Source organism: Simochromis diagramma, unplaced genomic scaffold, assembly GCF_900408965.1.
Source record: "Simochromis diagramma unplaced genomic scaffold, fSimDia1.1 OVJJ01000501.1, whole genome shotgun sequence".
Taxonomy (NCBI): domain Eukaryota; kingdom Metazoa; phylum Chordata; class Actinopteri; order Cichliformes; family Cichlidae; genus Simochromis; species Simochromis diagramma.
Genome location: NW_024387320.1, coordinates 1,810,855 through 1,834,809, shown reverse-complemented (window position 1 = coordinate 1,834,809; position 23,955 = coordinate 1,810,855). Strand labels below are relative to the sequence as shown.

The 23,955-nt window shown below is 38.8% G+C and overlaps 1 protein-coding gene across 3 annotated transcripts; it reads left to right on the top strand.

Annotated features, from left to right (window-relative positions):
* The first annotated feature begins 4,735 nt into the window (after window positions 1–4,735).
* Window positions 4,736–23,332, top strand: LOC120717501 (nectin-3-like). 3 transcript variants are annotated; one of them, XM_040005549.1, is made up of 8 exons: window positions 4,738–5,112; window positions 5,408–5,593; window positions 5,867–6,169; window positions 8,301–8,394; window positions 9,426–9,580; window positions 12,261–12,357; window positions 12,891–13,031; window positions 23,204–23,331. In XM_040005549.1, the coding sequence occupies exons 1-8, from the start codon at window positions 4,995–4,997 to the stop codon at window positions 23,286–23,288; spliced, it is 1,179 nt and encodes a 392-aa protein (XP_039861483.1). In that variant the 5' UTR covers window positions 4,738–4,994; the 3' UTR covers window positions 23,289–23,331. The 3 variants fall into 3 exon arrangements, with proteins under 3 accessions (XP_039861485.1, XP_039861483.1, XP_039861482.1); XM_040005548.1 differs by having other exon boundaries at window positions 4,739–5,112; window positions 5,408–5,749; window positions 23,204–23,329; XM_040005551.1 differs by lacking the exon at window positions 5,408–5,593 and having other exon boundaries at window positions 4,736–5,112; window positions 23,204–23,332.
* Window positions 23,333–23,955: the final 623 nt, after the last annotated feature.

Sequence of the window (23,955 nt, the reverse complement as noted above, 5' to 3'; positions counted from 1 at the left end):
ATTGTGTCTTTGTAGGTGATCTGAAACTATAGATCTGCACTATCAGTACAATTGCTAAAATCTTTTGCATTCTAAAGAGAAACTGTCCACAGTATTGCACTCCTATCCATATACTGGGGGAAACATTTTCAGAAATTCTTCCAAAATCCTGTTTCCATATTATTACATTTAGATTTCTGTTTGCTTCCATCCAATCATTTACCACTTATCCATTTGAGCTGCAGTCTTAGACATGCCCAGATCTTCCTCATCCCAGCGACTTATTTAACCTTTTCCAATCATATAAAGCCATCTGAGTGATGTAAACTTGCCAGCATTTCCTGGACCTGCCTCGGGGACCGCATACATGTGGGACATGCCCCGGAGGCATCCTGATCAGATTACGTTCCACATGCTTTTCATATGTTCTGTGATAATATTGTTGTGCTGATCACTTGTTTTGTATTAAGCTAATCTGTCATGGGTACGCCCTAAGCTTTTGGCTGAACCATTTTGCGTGTATTGCACGCACTATGCAATACATTATGCAGTTTTAGAATTTATATTCAATGTTTATTGTAGCTAGGCTCAAAGTGCTAATGCTAGCTTATTTTAATAAACAACACTGTATTTGTAAAATCAGGTTACCACTAGAGGTGGCACGAGATTACAACCCATGCCACCCCTGTAGATCTGCCCCTGATCAGCATGGAGTTGTGCATACTCCCTGCTGATCATCTGCAGGATTAGATGGTATGGAGCCCAGTCTAAGTGGGACTACCTGTATAAATAAAGGTTAAATAAAAATTAAAAAGAGGCTTGTTAGTGAGAATCCTAGACAAAAGGAAACGGTTTAAGGAATCTAAACAAAGAGGCACTGTTAGATCAATGAGGAGGAAGGAGCAGCTATAAAAACAAGCCCATGCAACTAACAGTTGCCAGACTAGATGACTTACATTCTAATTCCAGTGATTTAAAAAGAATGAAAACAGGAGACATGTTACAGTTCATAAAGACTAAGAAGCCTTTTGTTTTGTTTGGGTTTTTTTTTTTTTTCAAAAGGTCCTGATCTTGTACCTCATTAATTTGGAAGATTAAGTCAGTTTTGACCTGAGTGATCTGATGTCTGGATGTCTGAACAGGAAAACACCCCTGGCGCTCTACACCATGAACTTAACTGGAGAGAAGAAGCAAAGAAGGGTTTAAAGAGGGATGTAGCAGGTGAGGTACTCAACTGCAAATGCGTCACTGGTAAGCTGACCTATGCTGCTGTTGCCCTGTGTTGATTTACACAAATGTTATAGTATAGAAGAGGATGTTAGCTTAGCAATAATGGCTGCTCGTCAACCTCTATCTGGGATAAAGGTAGAATCAAAATGGAATTTAGTAGCATTTAAAATTTTAATTGATGACTCCTCCAAGAAGCAAGCAAGATACATAAAAACTCCATGATAGAAGTATCCCCTTGAAGCTACAGCTCTGTAATGATTTTTGCTGTTGCACAATTGTCCCATAAATCTATTTTATGATGTCTCTGCTGCCACCAGGCCCTAACCCATTAGTGACCAAGGATACCACGGCCTGCCCTGCACCACTGCAACATCCATCACTGCAAACATTACCACGACACAGTATAGCCTGCATTTACTGAGTGAGTCATTATATTTTCACTTGTTTTTCCACAGCATGGTTTTTAAAAAGAAAGGAAGAAAACATCATTTAGGCCTACAAATAGTTGCTTTTAGCTGTTGCTTTATTTCCCAGAGGCCCCAAGAGCAGATGAATCTGCCTACAATACATTAAAATCCACTCAGCCTACAGCACATGTACATTCTAATAAAATGCTGACACTCTATTATCAAAGTAAGTCAGAGATGTTTTTTTGGATTTTTTTTGTTTTATGAATAACAATCATAAAACATTCAAAGCTTTCATTTACACTAAATATTTCACTTAACTATGACTAGTTAAGTACAAATACAAGGACAAATAGTGGTTCTTACTCCTTGCGCTCAAATGATCAGCTGCTGTTGTCTGTTCCCCTTGTCCGCACAGAGCTGGGTAAGAAAGCCTTTGTCCACTCTGCGCCTTTTTCGTGGAACATGTTACAGAAAGACTGGAAACTAACTGAATTGTTGTCTTTAAATGTTTTTAAAACTAAACTCAAAGGCCTACAGGCTGCCTCAATAATGTGTAATTGTTTTGTGTAATTTTAACTTTGTTTGTTCGTATGTATTTGTCTTGAAATGTGCTGCCTCTTGGCCAGGACTCCCTTGAAAAAGAGGTCTTTGATCTCAACGGGACATTCCTGGTTAAATAAAGGTTAAATAAATAAAAAATAAATAACTGCATGTAATGAGTTACAATATGCTTATGACAGTTTGTCTGTTATACCACAATATATTCCTAAATTGATAACTTGGTTACCACCAATTCTTTAAGTGTGATTAAAAAGAAAAAAAAAACAATGGTAATCTTTGACTAAGATGGATTCTTGTAATTTATTGTATTACAGGTTAATTACTGTTAGTTACTGTTAGCTGAATCAAAAAATGTAAAGACTGAATTCAGTCAAACAGACTAATTTTAAAGGATGCAGATATAGTTGCTATTTTGAAGCATTTTGTGTATATTCAGTGAATCTGTCCATCACCTGCCACCATGAAATGAGAATGAAAACAGGAAACACTCTACAGATCAGTTTATAAGCACTAGCAATTGTGCCTTTTTTGTATTTCTAGACTTACTGGAGGCTCACGGATGGCTTTTCACTTTCCATACTCACCCAATGCAAAGAGAACAGCCTCCTTTTAATTTAAATAAGTCATCCTTCATGCAAATCAAATAACACTGATGTGTTTGTGCAGCTGACTGTGACATAAGGCACTGGGACTGTCCACAGAATGCAAAACCAAACAAAAGAGGCTGGATAAATATTTAACTACCTTAAAGACACTAAGTGAAGCTTCACTTGGAAGCTTTACACATGAATGGTCTCTGGCTGATCACTGATAAGGTAGTGCCAAGAAATCAGCTCACATTCATCACACTTCTCTTGGTTTTACTGCATCATCTAAATTGAGGAGGAAAATTCCAATAATGTCAGCTAATAATAATATAATAATTTGTATATATTTTTTTATTTTATGATCTCCCAGAGGTGAATTACCTAAGCATCCTACCTAAGAAGCTTTCACTATTTTCTGTTTACTGAAGGAAAAAATCTAAATACATTATTCCTGCTTTGTAAAACAATTATCCAACACAAATGATACTTAAACCCTTGTGCAGCACCATGTTTTCTTGAGAACAAGACACAGTGGTGTATACTAACCTGAAAATGGCGCCCAGTGTTTTATTCAGATTTCATGTGAGCCCCTCTGCCTGGTTTTTGGGTCCTGTGCCACCCAATTAAGGAAAATCCTGAATGCGACCCTGAAAAGAAAACTGTAGATCATTGGTTAAATGATCACCATGCAATATTTGTTTGTGCAAACCTGCCATAACTGTGGGGGACTAGTCCAACCGGAATAGTATGGTGAGGGGAGTTTTGTTCTTCTGGTGTTCTTTGTTATGTGCTGGAGTACGCATTAAAGTTTTACAGCGGACTAACATCGAGAGTGATTATTGGCTCGTCGCATCACGCGAGAGTGCTACAAAAACCAAAAACACCCACTCTTTTCTCAGACAGTGCAGACAGCAAGGATTTTGTTCCTCCCTGTGATCGCCGTTGCTTTGATGTACATTTAAAGCCATGTGTGTTTCCGTCGGTTACGCTGTTTAAAAGGCTCAACAGAAAGCTGCAACCTTAATTCATCTCATGTGTGAAAGGTTTTATTTCCGCCACCCGCCCACCCCTTCCCCCCTCTATCTCCCCTCTGCGTGTCACTGTCGGTATTAGTGATGGTAAATTTGATTCTTTTTACTGAATCGAGTTTTAATGAGTCACTCACCAAAGTGAATCGCATTTTTGAGTCATTTGATTCACTGAGTCAGTTGACCAGAGAGTGCAAAAAATTTACATTTTCACTCAAACTTAATTTGTTTCTCTTTTCATGTAAATCCTACTGCTAACATGAATGATTCTAAAAAAAACAACTATTTTATAGAGCAAAAAAGAGCAAAAACATTTATTCAATTTCCTATCAAAATTGCTTAATAAACATTTATTTTGTTTATTTTTATTTTATTAGTATTTTCCTTAAATGTGTCAAATATATATTTTCTCATCTAAATGTCCACTGAGCTGTGAGCCAGGGGGCGGTAATGCGCCTTAACATTGGTTGCCAACCAAGAAGAAGAAGAAGAAGCTGTGAGCCAGGAGGGAGGGGGTGAGCGAGTCCTGAGTGATTCGCTTACGCTTACGATTCAGCACAGGAGGGAGGGGGTGAGTGAGTCCTGAGTGATTCGCTTACGCTTATGATTCAGCACAGGAGGGAGGGAGTTAGTGAGTCCTGAGTGATTCGTTCGCTCTATTAAGATTCAGCACAGGAGGGAGGGGGTTAGTGAGTGAGTGAGTGATTCGTTCCTCTATGATTCAGCACAGGAGGGAGGGGGTGAGTAGCTCAAATGTGCTGTTAGCATGTTAGCAGAGCGATGCTACTGTGAACCGAGGAGCTGTTTTCTTGATGTGAGCTTCTACTCAGGGTTTTTTCTTCCAGTTCAGAGCAGAATTTTTTTTTGTTAAGATACTGGATGTTGTGTTTTTCTCCACAATTTTAATTATAAGCTAGATACATTGCTGCTAACAGCAACAGGGATGAGTCAGTGAGTCAGTTGAGCTTGTGAATCATGATTCATGAGTCAGTAAAGTGATTCTCGAGTATTGAACGAATCGTTCATGACTAGCGCATCACTAGTCCGTATCCAGCCGTTTTCAGCCCGCGTCCTTCTTTCTGTCTGCAAGGCTCCCAAGAGAATCATCGGTCCTCTAACATTTTTGGGCTGTGGACTTTTTTTCTCCCGGAAGTTGGAATGTGTAAATATTATGATTAGTGGACAGCAATGATTAGCGGATGGATGGAGCTGCTTCCTTTTTTGGCAGCTTCTGCCTCAACATACCGTCCATATGTGACTCTGCGCTACTACGTGTCCTTCTCGTGATCGTGTCTCTTCTATGTGCTGATGTAGAAGGTATTTTGTAGTGACTAGGCTACAATGAACTGAATTTGAATGTTATATTTGTCCACTGCAGCTCCTTATTTTAATATTGACGCTTCAGAGATTTGGCTCACAAGACATATGGCGTCAATGTGCGCTGCAGGGTCTTATTATGTTTTTTTTTGTTTTTTTTTTAATCAAACTTTGAGGTTCATCAAACTGAATAGTTGTGTATCATCATTTATTATCTACACCCCCAACCTATCTCTCTCACACACATACACACACAAAAGAATTCATTAAATTTTTATCTGAATGCTTTTTACAGCTCTCCAGGTGACTGGTGGAAGTGTGACAGTGGAACAAGGAGGTACTGCTATCTTATCGTGTTATGTCACTGGTACCAACGATGACCTGACACAGATTACCTGGCAGAGGAAGACGAGAGAAAAACCTCACAATGACAATTTCCTCACTATCTTACCCAGAGAGGGAGTGGAGTTTGTCAATGGAGGTGATGATCGATTTAAATATATCGGGAATTTTAATGACAAAAATGGAACTCTCCAGTTATCCAATGTTGCCCTGAAGGATGAAGGCAGATACACGTGCATCTTCACGTTGTTTCCCAGTGGAAATCAAAAGACTGAGATACCTCTAAACTTGCTTGGTATAAAAAAAACATAAAACAAAACCTTATTTCAAATATTGTGGGTGTTTGTGTGTGAGACAGACATTTTACCATGTTGCTCGCATGTTGACTAATTGTGTGCTGTAACTCTCCTAGTGCCTCCTTTCACAAACATCAAGGACAATCTTCCCACTTTGGGCACTGAAGAGGTTTTATTTGCTACCTGCACGGCTGCTGGCTCGAAGCCTCCTGCTGAGGTGAGGTGGCTCACTGATGCTTTGGGAGACAAAGTGAGGACGACGGCAAACTCCACCCAGTATGACAACGATACAACTACTACAGTCAGCTCATTGTTTGGTGTTCCTACGAGAGAGATTAACGGTCACCAGGTCCAGTGTGTCATCAGTGGTGGCTCACTGTCTACAGACAGAAGTCTGCCCTTCACTATACAGATCTACTGTGAGTATCAGCTGATGATGTAGTTTATTATTTGTCTTCTTTTTTTTTTTACTGTTGACTTAACAATTTTGATTATTAAATCAAATATTAAAAGTACACATGCACACCCAGGATTAACTGATTAAACTGCAACTGCAAAGCAATACTATAGAACTTAATTACTCGCTACCAGTTAATCTGTGCTACTCATGCAACAGAAATAGCGTCATCAATTATGGATAAAATAAAAGTAATAGCTGCACTTTTTTAAAACTATACCCTGCATCTTTGTTTTGAACAAAAGCAGACATAAACCCTCAAAACTTCATACTTTCAGGTAACCTTAAGTGTTAAGAGTTGACATGGTTTTGCTTTTTTTCTTTGTTCATGAGTTGATTTTTGTTTTTTCCCAGTATGGGATACCAGCTTTATCCTTGTTCTCATGCTACTGTCATTCACTCATGTTGTCACAATAGCTGGATAAAGATTTTGCAAATGATGAGACGAGTAATGGAACCTGATCTGTGTCCTGAGACAGAACCACCCAGTTCAGCTGAAATTGTCAGGGCTCTGTGTGCGGGCAGGCAGAGATGAGGATCCAAATGCAGGACTCTAACACGGAATTGAAACTCAAAAACCTCAGCTTTATTGCTGGCAGAAAAACAAACATGGAGTGAAGATGGAACACTGAGACCAAGGGCACACAGGAATAATCTGAGGGTACGACGCAACACTGAGCATGGGAAAACACAGGGCTTATATACACAGGGTAGTAACGGGGGAATCGGCAACAGGAGGGAGACACAGCTGGGAGAGATCAGGGCTAACAAGACAGGGGGAACAAAGCTGCACACACTAACATCAGACAGGAACAAGAACCTTCAAAGTAAAACAGGAAACAAAACACACTTTACTAAGACACAGACTAGACAGAGACAGACTTGACACTGACCAAAGGCTACTAAATGATAATCATAATCACAACAGTATCAGATCATAAATCATAATATAGAAAAACACCAAGATAACTGAAACACCAAGTACCAGAGAAACATAAAGGAAAATCCATGATGCAAAAGTACCAAAACATAATGAACTCAAAATACTGGGTCCAACGGACCCAGAACCGTGACAGAAATGCAGAAAACTCAGTAAACGGGGCTGCGGCCCCCCCACACCCTCTAGCAGATCATTACATGAAGGAACCTTTTTAAAAAACAAGCGCGTCCATGCTCACAGGTGTACACACGGGTGATCACACCCACAAACTACACCCTTTTTGGCTCCTACCTCAAAGCACACTGTGTTCTGTTGATCTTATGTGCTGCACAATAATGTTTAATATTTAGTATTTACTGTCATATTCCCATATATCATTGTGATGTTGTTTATTCTATTACTCTTGTTCTCTTCTGCTTGTTTTCTTTTTTCTTTCTCAGCAGGTGATCCAGGTGATTGATATATGCATTTTTTTTTTCTGCTCATTCTGTTGGTTTTTGTCTTTTGCCCTTCTCCCCCGTCCCTCTTCTCAGCTGTTTCTCTTTCCCTCTTTCTTTCTCCCCTTCTTTCCCCCAGTCAAGTCTGTCTGGGGACTTGACTGGGGGAAAAGTAGAATTGAAACTATGTCTGTTTAATCAAAGTCCAACTGTGTTTTTTTTTTTTTTTTTAACTTACTAGCAGTTGTGCGATGCACTATTTACATTGGTCATGTGAAATATAGGTTTGCACTATATATTTGCTCTCGGTAAGAGTGCAGATGTTCAGGTTAAAAATTAACTGTCAGCAGCTAAAGGCAAGTGACACGACACCATGGTGCACAGACTAGCTTAAACCTGTTTGTAAAGCTTGACAATGACTTCATTTGTTTCAGATCTGTCCAGTGAAGCAAAAATACTAGAGGCTGTTTTCAAAGTTAAAGCATGTGCTTCCAGTTGTGTGGGTTCTTTTTTTAAATGACACGGTTCATCTGTGGTGTTCTATTTCTGGTTGAAATCCCCATAAAGACCATGCTTTTAAACAGAGCACCAACATGCTTGAATGTGTATGACAGGATCTCTCCTTGAAACTACATGAAAAGTACCCAAAATGCATTTCTTTGCTTATTTGTTTTTTACATATTAACACAGGTCTTTCATTCTTTCTTTTTTTGCAGTTTCTCCCACAGAAGTGAACATTAGAGTGATTTCAGAGGACTCGTTCGAGTGTGTGACAGAAGCCAAACCAAATGCAAACTTTATCTGGAGCAGGTAAAGTAGTTTGAATATTGGTTTCAGTTGAAATATTCATTTCATTTCACGGGAGTGGTAATATTAAAAGCACTGAGTCTTCTATAGTGCTTGTCTACTCTCCTAGAGCACTCAAAGCGCTTTATACACACCCATTCACATAAACACTTTCTTCTATGCTTTTAAAGTACTCACTAACTAACATTCACACATATTCATACTCCGATGGATGCAACTTTTTAGTATCTGGCCAGTATCTTCCCCAAGCATGCTTGGCACGCAGACTGGGGGAGCCAAGGATCAAACCACCAACCTTCCATTCAGTAGATGACCATCTCTTCCTCCTGAGCTACAGCCACCCCCCAGGAAAGGGTGTTATCACCAAGCACATGTCAGTAAAGATGGTTTTAGAGTGTTTAGAGTGAATTTTGGACAATAAGCTGCAAACTATAATATCAGATGAAAGTTCAGTGTGAGCACTTTAGGCATATAAGCTGCAATCTGATTAAAATGTTTGTCTTGGATTGCAGAGGTAAGCAGGAGACAAAGAGGAGAGACATTATCTGAAGTTCTATGTACAAGTCGATCAATGTGTTCACCAAACAAGACAGTTGACTGTGAGCACACAATATCCTCATAGTTCCACTGGTTTTGCTGTTTTTAAGCAGGCCTGTAGTTAACCCTCTTGAGGCAGGCGTTGCCAATTTGCAACAGTTAAAAACTAACAACCTGATTACCCCACATACATATTTTATGAGGTTTTTTTACTCAGAATTACCACTGCAGGACTTGGTTGTGCATTAGCAAAAAAAACTTAATTTGAGCCTGAGAGGGTTAAAACTAGCTGCACAGGCTGAAGTGACCTCGTTTTAGTTTTAAAGAAACATGAAGGATGCTTCCAAAAATCTGACCTGCATAGATCCATCCACTCAATGTCGACCATAATTTATAAAACTGCCACGATTAACGTAGATGTTTAGCTTTTAGCACAACTCACATTTTTCTGCCTTCTCTGTACATTTCACGTTCAGGTCTCGTTCATGTTTTTCCAGATCTGGCCAGTCTTTGCTGGAGTCTGCTGTCAAAGTAGATGGTGCAAAGCTACAACTGCTGAGCCTGACCTCTGATCTGAATGGCCTTTATCAGTGTGAAGCATCTAACACATATGGAAGTAAACGTGGTCAGCTCTACGTGCATGTGGCATCAGGTGAGGTCAGCTTGGACTTAGCTGTGCAGTTTGTCCAAATCTTTTTGAACTGGTTTCTGATTTTTTTGATTTTAGCTTTTGTGGATGTTGCATCATTCTGATTGGGGCTGGGCCATATCATACCGTTCACGGTAATACCGGTATAATGTGTTAGGATGCCTGGGTTGTTGACCCAGGGTTTTGAGTTTATGTATTATTTATCATTTCTATTCTTTGGATTCTTCGTTTCCCTCTGTTGCAGTGTATTTGTGTATCTGTGTATTTAAGCCCTGTGTTTCTCTGTGTCCGTGTCGCGATCTACTTATCTTGCTGTGTGTTCTGTCAGTCTTCCGGTGTAAGTTTATTTTGACATATCCAGTTATGTTACATTTGAGTTTAGCATTAAAGCTGTTTTGAGTTCAAGTTTTGCCTCCGAGCGTCTGCACCTTGGGTCCTATTCCTGCCTGCACACAGCCGGTCATAACATAATGTTAGGCAACGATAAGAAAATGAAATATCGCGATGGAATATGTTTAAAACAAAGGCAGTGCCTTTGTTTTCATACACACATGGCGGAAAAAGTATGGCGGCAAGGGAGAATGAGCAGGGCGAAAGCGGATTGTTGAATGAAACAGATGAACCTGAATTGGTTTGTAAAAATGGTGCCAACTTCAGTAGTGTGGCACTGGTTTATTATTCATCCATCAGATAGACACCAAAGCACAATTTTTGGTAGAACATGCAAGCGGGCCGAAACACCTGGGGCTGCACGGCGTCAACACGTTAGCGCCGTCCAGCCCCTCGCACGCGGCGATCCGCGTTAACTCGCTAACGGAGATTTGCCATCATTTTAACAAGATTAACACTGACAGCACTAGTTTCAATACGACTTTGGTAAGCTACGAAGCAGCACCGCTTGATGGATTGTCGGAGCGTTACAGCTACCGTAGTCAGGAGCCTCGCAGAGTGATACGTACTGTGCTTTAGCATAATATTACCGTATTGTGTCTGTCTATAACCTCTTTTTAAGTTTTGTCGATATTGTACATCGCTATGCTCAGGATATGTCGGCCCATTTCCACTGGAAATGCCTGTCAACAATAACTTTTGCATTTGCGCTGTTAAAATTTTATATAGCTTTAATGCACATAAAAACAGTTGCTTGTTTAAGTGAAAATACATTGATGTTTGTTTGTTTTTTGCACTAATAAAGTTTTGGAGTTGTAAAGTGTTTTGTCTCGCGTCAGTTATATCGTCAGTTATATCAAATATATATCGTGATAAATATTTTTGGCCGTATTGCCCTGCCCTAATTCTGATGTTGTTCTGTTTTATTTTCTGTGGACTTCTTTCAAAGGAAATAAATAGAAACTTGAACATCTACTATGACGGATAAATGATGGACTTCTGTAGGCACTCCACCCACATACAAATAAGAGGTTAAGAATCGTTTGTAAGCAAATAGCTTAAGGAAATGATTGCCTAACCTTAGAGCCAGCATAAAACAGACAAGTAAATGGATGACTAATGCCCACCCAGTGCAGTACATATTACTCAAGTCAGTTCTACAATTTAAAACTTGCCTTAACGTATGATATATTCTGTTCATGGTCTTATGTCTTAGATTGTGCCAGTCTGAGAGATTCTGATTGTGCCATGGGTGCATGTAGTCTTCTTTCGGCTGTTCTCCTTAGAAGCTATGAAAAAATACTTTAAAGAACGAAAGTCTGGCTCCTTAAGACTAAACTATGAAGAAATGAGGGTTTGCTCAAAAATTTTTGCTTCTTTTTTCAGACCTTTTAGGGATCAAACTATTTGCCTCATGCTCTAGCATCCTCCTCTTTCCTGCCAACCTCCATGCCCTCTTTTATTACATTCATTAAACATCAGTGTTCCTCTTTCACTTTGTCTTTTTCTTCTGCCTGAGAACTAAATAGTCATCATCTAAAATATGCACTCTTCCTCCTTTGCACACGTCCAAACCATCTCAGTCTCTCTAATTTTGTCTCCAAACGTAGCTTTCCCTCTGATTTACTCATTTCTAATTCTGTCCATCCCAGCCACTCCTGATGAAAATCTGAGCATCTTTCTATTCCAAATATTCACACCAGCAGTTGTCACCTTCTCACCGAGCTACTTGCCGATAGTCTTGTAATCCATTACAGCAGATCTACATTCTTGTCCATGATGTCCTTTGATAGCTCTTTGGTTTTTCCCATGGTGCAGAGTTGGAAAAGAAGGAACCAATTCTGTGGTTTCTTCAGTTCAGGTCAGAAGTATCTGTGATTAATTGATTGGTTTAATCTGTCTGTCAGTCCGTTGAAACCAGAATTCTGGCTATTTGTTCTGGACTTTAGGTTGATATGTTGTCTCATTAAAATGAAACTACCATAAAAATTAGAAACAGTTCATTTCTTTCTGCTTTTCCCCAACTGTATCAGACAGCTTTCTCACACACCTTTCCCATCTTCTCTTCCTTTATCTTCACCCAAGACTAGAAAAGTTTTTGCCAGAACATTTTTGACCAACAGTACCAGAAGTGATCATTGTTAACCTGCCCTCAACCTACACGAGCTACATGTTTGATTTGTGTATGGTATATGTTTAAGTATTGTCTGAGTCATCTCAATATATGAAACATAAAACATAAATGCCAGATAATGTAATTCTCATTATATCCTTCATTCTTGTGTCCCTGCAGGATCGTGCTCTGCTGCATGGGCCTTACTTGGTGTTTTGATTTTCCTGAGCATCGTTGGGGCTGCAGTATGGTACTTTTATAAACATGAAGATCAAAGGTACTTCATACATTAACTTGCATGTTTCCAAAATGTAGAATAATATTTAGTAGATCTGACTTTAAAGCATGTGGACCTACTGTCCAAACTGAAGTATAGACTCTTTAATTCAAAGGGGTTGACCAAAAATGTTTTTATTTTTACTTTCGTTTTTTTTTTATATATACACAGTCTCTATTTTGAGGTGTTTGAATTTAAATGGACACTTTATTTAAAAGCTGTGTGGAATGCTTCTTTAGTTTTTCTTAAATTAAAGAGGAAAATAGTATGGAAGTGTGGACAAATGAGCTCTTGACGGTAGTTAATCAGGCCATACTTATGCTGCAAAATCAAAGCAATCTTATCAGAGAGAGTGCAAATCATAGGAATGGCCTAATTGGCAGTTTTGATACTTTCTGTGGGGGGGAAAAGTGCACTAGTTAGCGTGTTACAATAGACAATAGCTCCTCGTTTGCCATTGGCCTTTGTTTCACGTATTTGGATATCTGACTTTTAACATTGGGTTACTCATTCACCTGATTGTTTTATTTCAGCGCTATTGCAGTGGTGTTGGAGGGATTTTTAATTAATGTCCCCAAAATTCCAGGCATAGGTTTACACTTTTTTGGCGGCGTGTCCCAACAAATGAATCAATTGGTGACAGTGCAGCGTAGCAAGAACAACGTCAGACAGAGGTCAGTAACTGTTAATTTGTTGAAATATGCAGTTTTTTCACTCAAAGTTTAATTTCTCTCTCTGAATATTTTGACGCTAATGACTTTATTTAATGTAAAAATCTTTGTTATGCAGTTATGGTAGAAATATTAGTAGTTTTAGTTTTGAACAAGTCATTTTATTAAATCTGCTCTTCTTAAAAAATGAGTGTGTGTGTTGAATATGATAGAAGTTTAAATGGTATTTTTAAAATATGCAGATACACTGACGGTCTTTGCATGTTCAGCTAAAATTAAAACCATTTTAAACAAATGTTCTGAACTGTCTACCACAGCAATCTCCCTGACAGCTGTGGAAGCAAAGGATGGACTATATCTGTACTGAAAGCTCTCTCAAGTTCTCAAGTCAGCTGGTAAATGAACAGATGGAGAACCGGTGGACATACTTGGTGTTCGTTTATCTCTCTGCCCCCTTTTTGTTTATCATCTCTTAGTTTTTAATGAAGTTTAGTTATAGCTTTCTTGTCACTACCACAGCATTTAGGGTGTACATACCAGCTCTGGCTAATATGAATGGCAGTTTTTCTGTGACTGTTCACAGAAGGTAACTGTTCTTTCTGTTCTTCATCTCCTGATAACACAAGCCGTTAAGCTACTGAGGATAACAACCCACAGGGCTTCTGTTTAAAACAATGTTATCAGTGTTATCAGTAGACCACAGAGACCATAAGGTTCAGACAGTACAAACAGTCAAGCGAAGCACACCGTCTGAATACCTTGTAATTCCAACCAGTAAGATTACCACATAGTATATAATACTTGAGTAATACAGCCCCACCCTTGTTTGTACATGGGGGTGAAAGCAGATATTTTGCTCGGATAACCTAACGTAAAGCAGCATATAAGGAAATTTGAAAGAGGAAAAAAAATCTTTAAAAAGGTTAGAATGAGACTTTTTTTTACTGTGTTGAATCATAGGGTTTTTGTTTATTTTTTTAAATTAATTTTAATAAAATTAAAGGTCTTCACCCTGCTGAAATCTTTTCCTTTAACTGTAAAAAGTAACACGTTGCAGTATTTTCCAGGAGAGTGCAGTTTTCCTGGAAAACGAAAGCTACACTTTTGTTTTCCAGGAAAACTGGAAAATTTGGTTTCTCTCATCAGTCATTAATCGTAATCGGTGTATTTACTAAGATTGGATGCTGCAGTCTTTGTGATCTGTCTCATGTTTCCTGTTTTACTTTGACAGTCCCTGTCCTATGTAGATGTTTTCAGTTTTGCTTCCCCTTTGTCTTGTAACGCTTCATTACTGCCAGCTGTGCACTCCTCCTTTGTCTCGTTCACTCGTTACACCTCTGTGTATTTAAGCCCTGTGTTTTCCTTGTTCTGTGTCGTGTTGTACCCTCACCGTGCTGTGTTTTCGTCTCTCTGTTTCTGGTAGCATTCTAGTTCTCTGTTCGCAGTTTTGTTTCCCAGTTCCCCAGTTTTTCTAGTTAGTGCTTCGTGCTTTGTGCTTTGAGTTTCTAGTTTTAGTTTCCTTGAATTCATATTCAAGTTTCCAAGTTTCAGTCTCCAAGTCCAGCATTTGAGTCCTACATCCTGCTGCACACAGCACACCTTGACAACGTATTGTTATTAGTTTGCCCTTTGATGTTATCTTTCTGTTTTCCTTATCTTCACTTCCTGTCATAATGCACAGTGTGAGGAATGATTTAAAAAAGGAACTGATAAGCAAAAGTAAACAGTTAAATTCAGGCACAGATCCAAAGTAAGCATAGGGTAATTGATACAGAAGTAAAAGCAAAGATTTGTCCAGGTGTAATCCCCCTTCATGAATCACCACCTTATCACGGTGAAGGGGTTTGCGTGTCCTTCTGATCCCAGGAGCTTTGTTGTTGAGGACAGTTTGGTCCTGGTAGGGTCTCCCTAGGTAAATTGGTCATGGGTAAAGGGCCAGACCAAGTGTGATTCAAAAGAGTTTGATGATGAGAAGTTACTTGACAGAATCTTGGTTACCAGGGCCCCTTCATAAAGCCAGGCTTAGTCAAGGGGCTTTTTATTAAAAACCTATTATTCATGGGTCCTGGCTGACCCCAGTTACTCCAGTGAACCCATCACCTGCTGGAGGGGCCATAGTGGTCCAGTGTTATGTGAATCGGGTGCTAAAACTGGTTTGTGATATATGGTGATAATCAAGTGTTCCTTTTTGAGCAGTGTACTTTGTTGGCTATCATACATAATGAGATGGAAAGGTTTTCTAAAATATCCACTCAGGCAAAACAAGCTTTGTTAACGATTTGTAACTCCAGCTGCTGTAGGTGGAGAGCAGTGACCAGTCTATAAAGTCACACTTCATACATGGATTTATGAAATTTATTGCTAATTAATAAACATTCATTGTTTTATGATTAAAATTTTTTTCCCCAGCACATTACAAGTAACGCCTTACTGTAATCTGATTACTTTTTCAGGTAACGAGTAAAGTAAGGGATTACCATTGCAAAAACGGTAATTAGATTACCGTTACTTTCCTGTAGGAACGCTGCGTTACTGCGTTACTAAAACCGTGATTTTTTTTTTTGTGCGAGACTGTCTCATGACAGTGACGTAAGCGAGTGCTACGTTCGTGACAACAGCTGTGTGCAGATCAACAACGGATCATATATTGAGTGCGGGAGAGAGTATGAGCATGCAGCGTTTAAAGCATGGAAGTACTGACCTTATTTTGAGTTTGATTCCATAAAAAGTGACAAAAACATTAGTGTCCGTTGTGCGTGGGAAGAAAACTTCTTTTTACAGTGAAAAAAAAAACCCCTAAACCTCCAAGCAAGCACCGAGTGCGCTACCACGTAATGGGAAACACACAGAGAAACTTGCGGATTCTGCGGTACACCTGCACCAGGGCAAACCTCCGCCTACCCCACTCCTGCTTTACAGGTGAAAATAGAGCAACAGGACCGCTAGTCTTTGATTTTATTTATTTTCTGCTGTGTTTTACTTGCATCTATTTGAAAGACTGAGTGTAAACACACACACAAAAAATATATTTTATGTGCTGGAATGTGCAGAAAATAAGTTTAAATGTTAAACTAATTTCTTCCAGTCAGAGAATGTTGCATATAATTACATTTTTTGCTTGATGCATAAAGTTAAAAGATTAAAACTAATAAAACAAGTTTTAAAAAGAGACTTTTCCATTTGATTACATTTTGTATGATGGATTATGCAGAAAAAGTATAATTAGGCTGAAAGATCTATCGCTTTATCACCTATTCAGGTTGTAAATCGTGTTTTTAAAAAGTAACTAAGTAACTAAGTAATTAATTACTTTTGAAAATAAGTAATCAGTAAAGTAATATGATTACTTTTTTGGGGAAGTAATTGGTAATTAGTTACTGATTACTTTTTTCAAGTAACTTGACCAACACTGTTGGTCACTGACTGAAATATTATGTGATAGATTAGAAGGTGGGTATTTTGTTAGTGTGATGTCAAGTTTACATTTTTTTTTTTAATGATTTTCCATGTTTTCATGTGTTAAGTGCATATTCTAAATTATTATCATTAAATTCTGAGGGTTTTTTTTTTTTAAATGTTCTAGTCTTGTTGAGTCACAGTTTCCATTGTCTCAGTGGTCATGATGGTACTTATGTGAATGTTTGAGTATAAAACTTACAATGTTTACAGTTTTAAACCAGTCAAGCAGACATGTCAGCACTGCAGCTATTAATAATAACTATTAAAACAATACCTCTTTTTATACTAGAAATGTATTCTGGTACTGCCTTAAGTTTTTGTTTTGGCTGCTTCACTTTTGTAAAAGGTTAATTAGCATATTTAACAGCTGTTTATAAACAAGCTTCTAAAGTCATGTCAATGAAACCCTCTGATCATCTGTTTTGTGTTGAATTCATTTGTGAACTACGAGTATACAAACTTAAGACAGAAAGCAAAGTCAGCAAAAACACAATTTATGAAATGTGCAGTGTCAAAGGTCACATTATACTTTCATGTTTTCGCAGATCTGTTGATTTGCTGTTTGCAGTTCAGGAAAACTTGAGGTGTTTTCTTACATTTAATGTAAATGACTCTGAATTGAATGGTGGCTGGTTGGAGGGCATACTGTATGAATTATTACATGTTGCCTACCTTCAGTACCGGAAGGGGGCCACAGCAGCATGTTGTTTTATTTTTATTTTAGGATAGAAACTGTTGACTCATTTTGTCTGGATCTTGTTGCTGAATTTGTGTTTAGATTTAATAATGGATGTAAAGATATTTTTCGCCTTTTGCATAGCTGAGTATGGTAAATTCAGTTACATAAATTTTAATCCTTGTTAGCATTAGCAACACTTGCGTGTGTATTTTAACTCTACACTTTATATTATTTATCAAGTTTTTGTTCTTTTCTTTAAACCTAACAATGAAGACATGACACTTTCTGTTTTCTAAACCTTTTGAAAAAGTAAGATCAGTAAAACTGTTTTAATTTTTAATGTATATCCATGCACTGCACATGATAACAGTGGTTCTCAAGCTGTGGAACATGGACCAGGTATTGAAGCATCATGGGAAAAAAAGTTTTTGATTGTTTTTTGTTGTTTTTGTAAAGGTCATTAAAAAACAAGAGCCTGTTGCTCTTAATGTCAACTTTTAACTAAAATTCATCTTGTATCTTTTTGATTTGTTAATGACTGTTTAATTACTTGACTAATTTAACCAGGTCTTCCCATTAACACCTGACCTGCCCAGAGGGTCAGTCAATGAGCTCGTCAATAGCTTCAATGCTAACATGTTAAATGTAATGGACACTATTGCTCCCATTAAGGTGAAGGTTATCTCTGGAAGGAAAAAGTCTCCATGGAGAAACTCCACACTGGTGAAAAATGAAAAAAGAGAGTGTAGGAAAGCTGAGCGCAGATGGAGAAAAACAAACCTCCAGGTTCATTATGGCATTTATAAAGAGAAACTTCACAATTATAATTTACAACTGAGGAATGCAAGGAGGTCCTACTTCTCTGACATCATCACTAAAAACAGCCATAATGCTCGGGTCTTATTTTCTACAGTTGACAGGCTAACAAACCCTCCTGTGTCAGTGGCAGCTGAACTTCATTCGACCATGGCCTGCAATGACTTTGCCAAATTCTTCACAGAAAAAATCCAAAAAATTAGACAAGCAATTGGTACATCAACAGCAGATCCAGGATATGTACTGTGTCCACCAAAAAACTGTTTAAACACCATGAAACAGTTTCACCCAATTAACAGCAAAGACCTGGAGGACATCTTAGGTCAACTGAACTCCTCCTCCTGCTGTTTAGATGTCCTGCCAACAAGTTTTTTCAAAAAGGTCTCAAAGACTTTAGAGTCAGACCTGTTACAGATCGTCAACTTTTCTTTATTATCAGGTGTGTTTCCAGAATCACTAAAAACTACTGTAATCAAACCTATACTGAAAAAGGACAATCTTGACAAGACACAAATGAACAACTACAGGCCGATCTCAAATCTCCCGTTTTTAAGTAAGATCATTGAAAAAGCAGTTTCTCAACAGCTCAATTACTTCTTAAAACAGAATAATTGCTACGATGCCTTCCAGTCAGGTTTTAGACAGAACCACAGCACTGAAACCGCTCTGACCAAAGTGTTTAATGACATATGTCTGAATACAGACAGTGGAAAAATGTCAGTCCTAGTTTTACTGGATCTCAGTGCAGCATTTGATACAGTTGACCACAACACATTACTCAAACGACTGGAGAACTGGACAGGTCTTTCAGGAACTGTACTAAACTGGTTCAAAACATACTTAGAAAACAGGAAATACTTTGTATCAATAGGTAACTTCACATCTGAGCAGACAAGTATCACATGTGGAGTTCCCCAAGGTTCCATCTTGGGACCCCTTCTGTTTAACATCTACATGCTCCCACTGGCACAGATTATAAACAACAACAAAATAAACTATCACAGCTATGCAGATGACACACAAATATATATCACAATGTCACCAGGAGACCGAGGCCCTGTACAGGCTCTTGGTAAATGCATTGAGGAAATCAATGACTGGTTGTGCCACAATTTTCTCCAGCTAAACAAAAACAAAACTGAGGTAATAGTCTTTGGCGCCAAAGAAAAACGATTACAGGTCACCAGAGAACTTCAATCTATACATCTAAAAACCACAAACCAGGCGAGAAATTTGGGTGTAGTGATGGATGCAGACCTAAACTTAGAAAAACACATTAAGACAATAACAAAGTCAGCTTACTATCACCTCAAGAATATATCAAGGATAAAAGATCTGATGTCTCAACAGGACCTGGAAAAACTAGTCCATGCATTCATCTTTAGTAGGCTTGATTACTGTAACAGCATCTTTACAGGTCTACCTAAAAAATCAGTCAGACAACTACAGCTCATTCAGAACTCTGCTGCTCGAGTCCTCACTAAGACCAAAAAAGTGGACCACATCAGTCCAGCTCTGAGGTCCTTACACTGGCTGCCTGTCCGTCAGAGGATAGACTTTAAAGTTCTGATGCTGGCCTATAAAGCTCTGAATGGTTTAGGACCAAAATACATCAATGACCTCCTGACCCAGTATGAACCATCCAGATCCCTCAGGTCATCTGGATCCGGTCTTTTATCAGTCCCCAGAGTCAGAACCAGACACGGAGAAGCTGCATTCAGCTTTTATGCTCCTTATATCTGGAACAAACTCCCAGAAAGCCTCAGATCAGCTGAAACACTCAGTTTATTTAAATCCAGGTTGAAGACTCACCTGTTCTCAGCTGCATTTGAATAAAGCACCAAATCCACACTTTAAGCTTAAATTTCAAAACTTACATTTAACTACTGATTTTATCTACTGTTCTGATTTTATCTGTTTTGATTTTATATACTGTTGTTTGTTTGTTTGTTTGTTTGTTTGTTTGTTAATTAGTTAGTTAGTTTATTTGCTTGTTTTAATCAATTTTAAATCATGCTTTTTATTTGTTCTTGTTTCTAATGTCTCTGTAAAGCACTTTGAATCACCTTGTTGTTGAATTGTGCTATACAAATAAACTTGCCTTGCCTTGCCTTGCCTAATTACAAACTCCTTGGTGTGGGCACAAAACATTTTTTAAAATTATTTATTTTTGCATTTGTAATTTTGGCATGTCAGAAAGTTTGAGAACCAATGTGTTAAAGCAGAAAACTATTTATCACCATTAATTATTATTATATTTTAATACCAAATAGCCTATACTGGTGCCTCAAATGGCTGAAGAAGTTTTACATTTATTTCATTTTTTTTGTGTGTTGTTTTCAGTGTTGGGACTAACGCGTTATTAAGTAACGTGTTACAGTAACTACGTTATTATTGTGGTAACGAGCACGGTAACTAGTTATTATGCCAAAATCAGGAACGCGTTACTCGTTACTGGGATTTAGATAGGGTCGTTACTCGTTACTTCGTGTGGTGGCTATCGCGGAGCTTCCACAGATTCAGTAACATTAGCAAGTGGTGGAGGCCAGCAGGTGGATAAAGGAAAAGGGACGCAGAAGGAAAAGAGACCCGAGGTGGCCGCCGGTCCAAGTGTGAACTGAACTTCAGGTAAGAAGTCATGACCTGCAGTCTATCTGGGTCAGATATAAACCAAGTTTAGGTGGAGTTTATTTTCGTTGTGCTGACTTTTTCTGTACTGCGTGCTAGCTAGCATGACGGAGTTTCTATACAGCTGGGTGGTGCTATGAAGTTAATGATGTTGAACTTTATTTTGTTCATAAGTTATTAGAGTTGCCAACCCTCCCGTCTGGTATTCAGAGAAAATATTACGCGTTTCTTATTGAGGTGAAAAGGAACAGTTTGTCCTGTAATTCAGCTACAATGAAAAAGACACAAAGCTGGAGTTATTCTGTGTCTTACGCTGCACAGCTGCCTCTTCTTCTCTCATCCTCTCCCCCTCCCCCTCCTGTTTCTACTTCAATCATGAAACTGATCAATGATCAGCTGATCGTCTTTTCTCTCTTGTTTGTTTATCGCCCACTTTGCGCCTAAAGAGGAAACCAGCGGATGTCGCGCTAAACAACAGCAGCACGTTTAAGCTTGATCAGCTGTTGTTAGAATTTATTTAATATTAATTTCTACTATCAGCTGATGTTTGCTGGAGCCACAGCTGCAAAAAAGCTGCTGGTCATGATATCGTTTGGTTATCTGGTGAGAGGGAAACATGAAGATGAAACCAGGAGATGTCCTTACTGAATCATCAGAGCTGAACAGGTGATGGAGAAACAGGTTTACCTTTTAGGTGATATGAATGAGTTGAAGGGAAGTTATGAACTGTTTCTGAGAGACAAATAACCCCAGGATCCTTTTCTAAGTAGCTGACAGCTGGTAACTGTGCAGGTGCGGATCTAGCAAAGTGTTGCCAGGGGGGCAGGTAGGGCATTAACAGAAAAAGGGGGGCACAAAGAAATACTTTTCTTTCTTATTCTCATTTAAAATGTCTAGCTTTTAAAAAAATAATTATCTGAATCTTACAACAAACGATTGATAGATTGATGCATATATACCATCAAAACAGTGTACATCACTGTCACAACAGTGTTTATTTTCATTCAAAGGCTTTATGATTTTTCCTATAATGGTGGGCCGGTCTCTAGTCAAAATGCCCAGGATGATTTTTTTTGTCCCAGTCCAGCTCTGTATGCAGCTCATCTGCAGTCTGGTGTTACCTACATCTTCCTATTCAGAAGGCAGAATTTCCGAGTTTTGAGTACAATCGAAAGCACCACGACTGCAGTTTTTGTGTTGGATGTAAAAGGCGCACATGACGCTGTGACGTAGGCTAGAATCATGGCAGCAGTCAATGACGGTCCAGGCGTGGGATTTGTCTCGTGGAAATATGCACATTATCTTTTCCTTTCTATTGGCAGGTGGCACAGTGCACTTGTGGCAAGTAAGCAAGCTAGAAGACTGGCAAAGTTATGGAAGCAACACATTAACAAGAGAATTCTGAGTAAAACCAAAGTTACTTTCCCTAGTAACTAGTTACTTTGAAAGTAACGAGTAACTTGAAGTAACTGAGTTACTTTTGAGAGAAGTAACTAGTAATGTAACTAAGTTACTATTTTAAAGTAACTTACCCAACACTGGTTGTTTTGCTCTTTTTGTAGTTTTAGATCTGTTGCAGTGTTGCAACAGATCAATGACTGTAGAAAACATGGACGACGCGATAGCTCCCAAAAAATGAAGCCAAAACGTCTCTGTCGCCCCCTGGTGTCTGGCTGAAGTATAGGTCATAAACCTCGCCTCCTCCATGTTAGTGGATATGATTCTTTCTTTTGTTATCAATAGTTCTCATCGCGTTGATTCATGTCTAAGGGGTCTCCTTTCCCATAAGTTTGATTCTAATTACTGACGGGGCGATGTTAAATTGGGGTGTAACGCCATCATAGCAGCTTTGACTGACAGCTGCAGTCACGGGGAAACTTGCGTATCTCTGTTCAGGAATAGCAGATCGAGCATAGGCTCTGAGAGGAGGGCCAGCGTTTACGTTACAAAACCACGACCGACTGTTTTAACCTGATTAACCTGTTTTAACCTTTAGTAAACTGGACAACCCGACAGAAGGATCCGAGGCCCTGCTGCACTTTTTCAGTAAGTTAAACGTGTTTGTAAGATCATCCGTAACTACCGTCCTTAGCTAGGTCCTGAGACCTAGCTAAAATGAGCACTTGGCTGTCGGGGAAACGTGTTTTGTAAAGTTCGTTTAGCTAATCCGTGCAGATGAATGAATTTACCCTGACTAAAGAAATCAAGAGAAACGTCCCGAGTTGCTCAGTCACTAATTACCGTTACTGTACTTTTATTACAAGTATTATACTGTAAAAGCAACAGGTTGCACTCTGCTTCAGCTCAGAGCTGCAGAGCTGATTATTAAATATATTCAAACAGCAGCATGTTTTCAGTCTCTTGCCACATCTTTAAAGACAGTAACACCAATTTATTTTTTTTAAAGCTTGTACTTCAGTAACTCCTCATTAATAAGTAACTATGGATTGAACCGTAGAACTGAAAAAAAATGTAAGAGAAGAGCTTCAGATCCTGGGTGTGTGAGGACAGAGAAGGATCAGCTTTATTTGGGATTTGAAAGATAAAGTTTATATTTCAGTTTGTGATGATTCTGTTCTCGTTGTGATTACAGGAGCTGCCCTCAGATTTGGACCTCAGCACCAACCAGTGAGAGCAGACAGATCATCCATCATGTTCACATGTTAACTGCAAAATGAACTGATGAAAACAGTACAAAGGTTAAAGTACCACATGTGCTGTCAGTGAAAGCTGCAGCTGTTTTATTTATAAAGTTAAAGACAAAAAGTCAAAAGGACTAATCACCCATGTAACTGTGTCACTATATATCAGCATTAACAGGACCTCAGCTTGGTTTTTCAGCGAGCTGCTGATCTCAGACCTGCACAGCTTCTATTTTAAACACTAGATGTACTCAGCTGCATGAAGAGCACAGCTGATTTTCTCTGACACAATTAAATAAAACCTGATGAAGGTCAAAGGTCATCACTTGTATGTCAAACTACAAACTTGTGATCTGGAATTCCTTTACAGTTTTTTGCACATAAAAAAAAAAAGAGTATTTATAACATTACACAAACCAAAGGTCTCCATCACAGTGTTCATGAAATGCTGGGTTTATCCATCTCCTGGGGTCGGCCTACGGTGGAGCCCTGAAGATTTCCCTGTGAGGGAGCTGCTGGTGAAGATCATGAGTCCTGCTTGATCAGTGCAATGAGCTTCAGTGTTCCTGGTGATTCTTAAATGAAGCCTCTCTCAGTGGGTCAACAGAACATCTGGCACAGGACAGCTGTGCCAGATGTTCACCTACAACCTCACCTGCAGTCAGCCTGGAATCCAGAGCCACACCAGCAAATCTCAGGATTT

What these genes read in the sequence shown, in the direction of transcription:
- LOC120717501 (XM_040005548.1), top strand. Translation starts at nt 4,995, where the DNA reads ATGGATGGAGCTGCTTCCTTTTTTGGCAGCTTCTGCCTCAACATACCG. An exon ending in CTTCACTATACAGATCTACT is followed by an intron (nt 6,170 to 8,300) that starts GTGAGTATCAGC and finishes CTTTTTTTGCAG; the next exon opens with TTTCTCCCACAGAAGTGAAC. An exon ending in CTACGTGCATGTGGCATCAG is followed by an intron (nt 9,581 to 12,260) that starts GTGAGGTCAGCT and finishes GTGTCCCTGCAG; the next exon opens with GATCGTGCTCTGCTGCATGG.